General features: G+C 40.8%; 1 protein-coding gene across 1 annotated transcript; it reads left to right on the top strand.

Moving 5' to 3' along the window:
- Positions 1-1,787: 1,787 nt before the first annotated feature.
- On the top strand, positions 1,788-5,788 carry LOC104078994 (interleukin-10 receptor subunit beta-like; the record flags this gene model as incomplete). Its single annotated transcript, XM_009580853.1, has 3 exons — positions 1,788-1,911; positions 3,244-3,413; positions 5,622-5,788. Coding segments are annotated over 3 exons (461 nt in total), but the record flags the coding sequence as incomplete, so codon positions are not given.
- Between the last annotated feature and the right edge of the window lie 2,312 nt (positions 5,789-8,100).

Here is an 8,100-nt window from a genome sequence, read left to right on the forward strand (position 1 = left end):
AGCTGTGCCTGCAAAGCCCGGCACAAACGGGCCTTCTCCGGCAGAGCTCTTGCTGCTCCGGGCACAACAGCACGGCCGCTTAGACTGTCCCGGGCCATACGTTTCCCAAAACAGGCCGTATCTAGGACTGTGATGTGAGCTGTGTGCAAACCTTCCGTTTACAAAGTACAAAACCACAGAAGTATTTTCTCATTTCTTTGGGTTCACAGTGCTGAATAAAAAAACTTTACCTGGAGGCTTTTCAAGTAGAAAACGCTGTCAGGGAAGCGAGCCTTCGGAGGCATCATGCTTTTTACTGGGAATTTACAGGCCTACCTCACATCTTTGGAGGGAGCTTCCTCAAAGCACAGGCAGCGCCCTAGAGAGAGTCCTTTGTAGCGGGAGAGGAGAAATCAGATGCCTTGTACTAGCCAGATTTTTTTTCAGCTGTGTTGTTCACGCTGAGTCTTTGCACCCTGTGACCTGCACCCATCTTCCTTAGCGTTCTGCACACCTGGGATTTTGCAGGTAGGAGAAGGTGTGGGGGCAGGAGGCCGGAAGGGCCTGCAAAGGGGCACAGCGTGCGCACAGGCAGAGATCTCCGAGGGCGAGTGCCCGAGGTGGGTACCGGTGAGGGCACGTGCGCACGGGGACGGCATCTCTCAAGGAGGTCGGGGTGCAGGGGAGCAAGCAACTTCTGCTTTCATGATGTGAAGTGTGTTTGAGTTGATTTGTTGGGTGCAAGGGTAACGTTGTAGGAATTGAGTCTGTGAAATAGTTTTTATTTAAGCAGGGTTTAGATTTAAAACTCTTGTCTGCTAAAGGTGGGTAACTGACACATTCATTTCATGTTATTTATGCATCAACTATAGACATATAAAATAGGTTATTTATCTTAGAACGTATGTCATTAGGTTTTACTCCTGTGACATCTAAGCACTAATCCGATCTGTCAGGGTTTGTTTGCATTGATCACTTGTGTTGTAATAATGGGCCAAAATCTTTTCTAGTTGAGTTTCAATGCCAACAATTATTTTAAAATAGTTAAATCATAATAGTATTAAATCATCGATACTACTTTAGGGTTTCCTTTATTCCGTTTCAATAAAGCAAAATGATTGTCTTTTCGTCACTTGTGAAGAGTGCCAATTAAGGATACATTTATCTGTATGGTATATTTAATAGCTCCCTTGCCTTTGAAGGTACTTCTTGTTTATCTCTGTTTTTCAAAAGGGTGGCTTAATAACAGAATGAGTTAAGCATTTTAAGTGGCGGTGCTAATCCATGCAGTGATGGTATAAACATGCTTAAGATGGATTTTTTTTTTTTTTTTTTTTAATTATTTCAATCTTATACCCAGGTCTATGTATAAAGACTCTTCATGTTCCTCTTCAGGAAAAAAAAAAAACAGCCAGAAAAAATCAACAAATCAATCCACATGCCCATGTTATTTCCATAGTGCTACTGGAGCACTAGTTAGAAAAATTTGATTTTGACAATCTCAGTGAGAGTTCATGTAGGTAGCCTGATGGGCCCTAAGTCTTAGGCAGTAACAAGTCAGTCATGCATAATAAATGATGATATCATAAAGACTGTACTTACCTGATGCTGGCTAATTTGCTTTTGTTGCATAAACTCAGAAGGAACAATAGGCATCAGGATTTAAATTAATTATATTAAAGTCTCTTTTAAAAAAAGTGTCTGAGGCAAGGAGGAAAAAGAAGGCTGTATTTAAGTTTTGGATGACTGAGAAATCGCTGGAGGAACACATACTAAAATGTTTGCTTGTTTTTTGATTGCTCCCACAGTATCTGGAATAGTACCAAAACCCCAAAACGCAAGAATTATTTCAGTTAATCTTCATAGCATTTTACAGTGGGATGCACCTAGGTTTCACGAAGGGAATATAAGTTACACTGTCCAATCTCAGAGGTAAGTCTGGGGGAGTTGTGCTTTCTTTAATTCACGTTTTACAGCTGCGTGTATTTGTGATTTGTTTCCTTTTTTATAGGAAGATCAATATCTGTCCCTTTTCTTTTAGCTTGTGAGATGTTTGTCTTCTGAGCTAAATAACAGGGCAGAAGCATTTTCTACACATTTCACACCCAAGGCAGCTTTATACGTACTTTTTTTGGAACCAGAAACACATTTTAACGTTGGCTGTTATTAGCTACGTGTGTGTTTTTTCTCTGTCATGTAGCTGTTACCTGCGATTCAAGAGACTTAGTCCTGCTGAGCGTTAGGGCCTTAACTGATCTTTCACTCCAGCAGCATTTTGTGCTCTGCCACCAATGCAGCCAGCTTGCCTGCGCCCTTAGTGGAAATGCCCAATGAACTGCAGGCTGGTGGCTCGTCCGTCCAGTGCCTTAAACCTAGGACACGTTTTATGAGGTCTCCTTCTGTCGGTTTTGGTGGGTTGATTGAGCTTTGATTTGGTTTTGCCACTGCGTCCTTCCGAGTTGGTCTCTCCTGTTGGGAAAAGCGGTCTGTGCGGCTGGACCGAGGAAGGCGGCCGCTTCCCCAGCCCCACGGTGGGCTCCCCGCCCACCTCCCTCCCTGCTTGACAAGGAAACCAGGTGACGGGCCAGAGGTCTCGCGTTCCTGCCGAAGGTTGAGTTCTTTGGCCAAGACAGGGTAGGATGTAAAGCAGAGATGATGGCACCCACAGGCAGGTGCCTGCTGAGGAAAAATCCCCAAACTGAGGGTACGGGCCATCTTAGCCAACAGAAGATTTTTCTGGGTTCTGGTAGCAATTACGTGTGGATCACTACGTTCCTAGGTGGGCTCTTGATGCCAAACAGAAAGAATATAATTTATTATACGGTTCCCAGTCAGCTCTCTGACTCTGTTTTCTCTGGCTTTTCCTTATATGCATATCTTAAAGATAACGCTGAATAAAGTCCGAGTTAGACAGCAAAGTTGTGCATAGCGATATTGTCTTAATATTTGCAGACTTGTCTGATAACTACTGTCTGTTGAATCAAGTTTTGTAACCACTGTCAAGAAAAGGGCATCTATTTTCGGAATCATAATTTTAAACTCTAATTTTATCACGGATTTATAGATGCATATAAAATGTTTAACCCTAATGTGTACACACTAATAACAATGTTTCTTATACACTGGATTTAATTTTTCTTGTTCACAAGTCATAATTGTTTGTATTAACAGAGAGATGTGCCACTTTTCCAGTTAATTGAGAGGAAAGACATTTAGTATGTTATAATTTACCCATCATATACATTTTGTTTCTCTTCCATATAGCATCAATTTCCCTGGACACACATATGAAAATGTGAGCACAAACTTGAGACTCACAGAGTGTGATGTCTCTTCTCTGTCTGCGTATGGAGACTACATTTTACAGGTCAGAGCGGAGTCAGAAGATAACCATTCAGACTGGGCGACCGTCAGATTTAAGCCAATGGATGACAGTAAGCCTTTTTCTAATCTTCCGCAAAAAGATATTGTCTGCTATTAATGCACCTTTACGATTTGGCTCCATAAGAAAATCTATAGGACCTAGATAATTTTTAAATTTAATGACATTGAACTATAAAATCTTAGTTGCAACACTTTCATTTTTTGAAGGCAGAAGTTGCTGTCAGAAAGCGTAGTAGGTTCACTATTATAGTAGATGCTAGTATTGGTACTTGAAACGTCTTTTGAGGAGGTTTAAAAAAATTTTTTTTTTTCTTTTAAAATAAGGCTTTATTTATATTTTTCAGCCAGGGAGAGCTTTTCTTCAAGGATTCAGACTTCCTGTATATCTGAATAAGTTCAGTTACTTTCTTCATTGCTATGTCAGGCAGAAAGCTTTTTTTAAATTTTTTTAATTAAAAAAATCACAGTGAAAGATTAATTTTTAGTCAAGAAATCTTCATTGCACAATATTGCCATTCTCTTAGTGAAGCTTCACAGTCTTTTGTGAGAGGTGGTTTAGACATTGCCTTGCATTAGAGTGCACAACAGAGATGTTAATCGTGTTGCCGTCACCCAAGCTTGGGAATGAGGGAGTGGTTTTTACCAATGAGCGTCCTTTATTTTGTACATTCTTACACCACTCATAAGCAAAAATGAAATTATTTTAGATTATGTAGTTAATGTTACCCAAGGCTTTTTTCTCCTCACAGCAGTTGATACAAAACTGTGCAGGAAGCTTCTGTTACACCTCAGCTTCGAGAAAAACTTTTAAAAATCCTTTTCTTTCTTGTTCTGCCTTCATTTGCTTGAATTTCATCATTCTGTTCCTTGAATTTCAGAGTGTAATTTTACAGTTTACAGCCTCGGTTTTCAAAGTGCTTATATTGGTTATCTCTCTCCAAAAGCCTAATGTTGATATAATTCAATCTGCCTAGAACAGAAACACTGAAACATAGCACAGAAAAAAAAAATACAACATTGTCAGTATAAATTACAGCCAAAAGAAAGTGTAATGCAAAAAGCGTGGATGCATTTTCAGAGCAGAGAGCAAACGTGTAAATCATTAACAGAGTTGTAGTTCAACATATATTTGAAAGAGCGTGTGGCCTTCAGAGCGGGCTTGGCTTTGGAAAGGCAGCTTATTCCTGAACTGAGAAAATCTGGATATAAAACTACCTGGAAAGAAAGACCTGGGAGTACTGGCCAACTGGCCAAATCTCTGAGGAGAACATGAGGATTTTTAAGGTTGTCATAGCTGATCTGAGCGGGGCATCATGATAAAAATACCTGATATTCCTTTCTGTGTTATTCTTTCTGCTAGTACTTTTGTAAGAAATTGCATACTATATTGTAGGAATAGCCTAAGAAAACCAGAGTAATCAAGGCCCTCCTCACATTATTTTTCACAAGTTCAACAACATACTCGTGAGCATTACATGAATGCATGGTCCAGCAAGTAATTTTTTTTTATTTTTAATTAAAGAAACACATATTTCTAGAGGAATGCAAAATTGTCTGTATATTGAGCTCTTCCTTTCTTAGACACTTGATAGTGTGGCTGTAGCCAGGCAGAACTTTAGTAGAGGCAGCCAAGGCAGAGTTGTTTGTTGGAATTACAGGAGACTTTATGGAAAGCTCATTGCAGACACAACGTAGTTGATAACTAAGCTACTCATGAATTAATTTAGGTAGTGGCACAAAAACATAACAAGGACAAGCCATTTTCAAAATACAAGAATATAATATTCAGTGTAAGGAACTCAATCTTTAAGACGTGCAGAAGTAATTCAAATGTTTCTGTTTTCCAAAGTGATCACGATGAAAGAAACATTAAAACACTTCGCTATAGGGTCTCCTCAGAAAAGACAGATGTTGCGGCAGCTTGGCCCAGAAAGAGAAGTGAGTAATAACTTACAGAAATAATTCTTCCTCTCCCAGGAGTCACCACAGCTGGCAAAAGAGAACTGAGTCAGTTTAGTGTATGGGAAATGTAGTCTGCAAAAATATCTATTGTTTAACTGCAAAAATAAATCCCTTTCAAGACCAGTTCTATACGGAAAGGATTTATTTATGCCTGACCCATGAAAGGAAATTACTTTCTTCTAAAAGATAAAATTATTTAAAGCGTGAATTGTCATAGGTTGTGTAAAAATGTCACATTGAAAACAATGTGAAACTGAATTCCGTTCTTTCTTCTCTTCCATCATTCTAATACATAGCAGTCATTGGGCCACCTGATGTAAAAGTAAAGTCTGAGTCTGGGTCCCTGCATGTGGATTTCACAGGCCCTTTTGCTGAACATGGACATGACAAGTGGCCTCTAAAGCAATATTACGGCTCGTGGAATTACAGAATACTGTACTGGAAGAAAGGCAGCAATACAGAGGTAACTTCTGCTTCCTGCATGTTGTGACTCCATGACTTTGATATATGCTTGTCTCGGTAAAATACCATACTGATGGAGTTCTGAAAGCTAACAGTACTGAAGTAAAAATGTATCTCTACTAATTACAGTGTAATAAAGTCTAGTCATTCCAACTGGTATTCAGAGCAAATGGCAGATAGCTGTGTAGTTAAACAGTAGCATGGATATAATTTGCTCTTTCCATAATTAGAAATAACTGCTATGTTATGAGACTTTATTCCCTCAGTTTAGTGATGATTTATTTGTGATGCAGTCTGCCCCTCCAAATCTCTGTATTTCTCACATACGAGCAAGGGTAAACTTAGAAGCTGTAACATCAGCAGTATCTGCGATCATGGCGATAAGCTGACTTAGATTCAAATCTCATGTCATTCAAGTATTTGTGCTCTTCATGGGACTCCGGGCTTTCAATATCATCATGGCTGGGGCCTTATATTAACTGTGGTCACCTTTACCTCTTCAATTTCTATCAGTTGTAATTCACTTTCTTCCTCTTGTGGACAGCCTCTTCCACAGATAGATCTGTTACTCAGCTCCAAAGTCTTCTCCATAAAAAATGCATGGAGAAAGATCATAAATAATATATTAATTATAGGGTCATGAGTTCTATTACAGGGAAAAAGGAGCCCTTTACCAGAAGATATCAGTCACCGTATAATTAGTGCTTTGTACATCAGTACAATTTTCATATAATAGAACTCCACTACATATAATTATGATTTGTATTTGTTACCCTGCACAATTCTTTGGCATTCAATTCCAGAAAACGAGGGATCATCATTTCCCAAAAAGCAGACTGGTTTTCAATTCCCAAACTACAAGAAATGAAGGTATTTGTATCAGAAATAGTGTGGCCAGCAGGAGTAGGGAGGTGATCGTCCCCCTGTTCTCGGCACTGGTGAGGCCGCACCTCGAATACTGTGTTCAGTTTTGGGCCCCTCACTACAAGAAGGACATTGAGGTGCTGGAACATGTCCAGAGAAGGGCAACGAAGCTGGTGAAGGGTCTGGAGCACAAGTCTTATGAGGAGCGGCTGAGGGAACTGGGGCTGTTTAGCCTGGAGCAGAGGAGGCTGAGGGGAGACCTCATCGCACTCTACAACTACCTGAAAGGAGGTTGTAGTGAGGTGGGGGTTGGTCTCTTCTCCCAAGTAACAAGCGATAGGACGAGAGGAAATGGTCTCAAGTTGCACCGGTGGAGGTTTACATTGGATATTAGGAAAAATTTCTTCACCGAAAGGGTTGTCAAGAATTGGAACAGGCTGCCCAGAGAAGCGGTTGAGTCACCATCCCTGGAAGTATTTAAAAGACCTGTAGTGGCGCTTAGGGACATGGTTTAGTGATGGACTGGGCAGTGTTAGGTTTATGGTTGGACTAAGTGATATTAAAGGACTTTTACAACCTAAATGTTTCTATGATTCTATTTCTGCATATGGGAAGCAGATTACCAGCGAAAGCAGGAACTTCAGGTAGCATCTGTGCTTGTTACACTTCAGAGCAGAAGTCCGGAAAGTCTGTTTCCTCCTAGAGGAAACAGTCGAGGAGGTTCCTGGAGTGTGTGGAAGATAACTTCCTGACACAGCTGGTGAGTGAGCCAACTAGGGAAGGTGCCCCGCTGGACCTGTTGTTTGTGAACAGAGAAGGACTTGTGGGTGATGTGACGGTTGGAGGCCATCTTGGGCATAGAGATTACAAAATGATAGAGAGTTTTTGATTCTTGGAGAAGTAAGGAGGGGGCTCAGCAGAACTGCCACCTTGGACTTCCAGAGGGCAGAATTTGGCCTGTTTAGGAGACTGGTTGACAGAGTCCCTTGGGAGGCAGTCCTGAAGGGCAAAGAAGTCCAGGAAGGCTGGACATTCTTCAAGAAGGAAATCTTAAAGGCACAGAGCAGACTGTCCCCATGTGCCGAAAGATGAGCCAGCGGGGAAGAAGACCGGCCTCGCTGAACGGAGAGCTTTGGCTGGAACTCATGAAAAAAAGGAGAGTTTATGACCTTTGGAAGAAGGGGCAGGCAACTCAGGAGGACTACTAGGATGTCATGAGGTTATGCAGGCAGAAAATTAGAAGGGCCAAAGCACAACTAGAACTTAACTTGGCTACTGCCATAAAAGACAATTAAAAATGTTTCTATAAATACAAAAGGAGGGCTAAGGATAATCGCCATCCTTTATTGGATGCAGGAGGGAAACATAGTGACAAAGGATGAGGAAAGGCTGAGGTACTTAATGCCTTCTTTGCCTCAGTCTTTAATAGTCAGACCAGTTATCCTCAGG

This window comes from Fulmarus glacialis, unplaced genomic scaffold (genome assembly GCF_000690835.1).
Source record: "Fulmarus glacialis isolate BGI_N327 unplaced genomic scaffold, ASM69083v1 scaffold30356, whole genome shotgun sequence".
In the NCBI taxonomy this organism is placed as follows: domain Eukaryota; kingdom Metazoa; phylum Chordata; class Aves; order Procellariiformes; family Procellariidae; genus Fulmarus; species Fulmarus glacialis.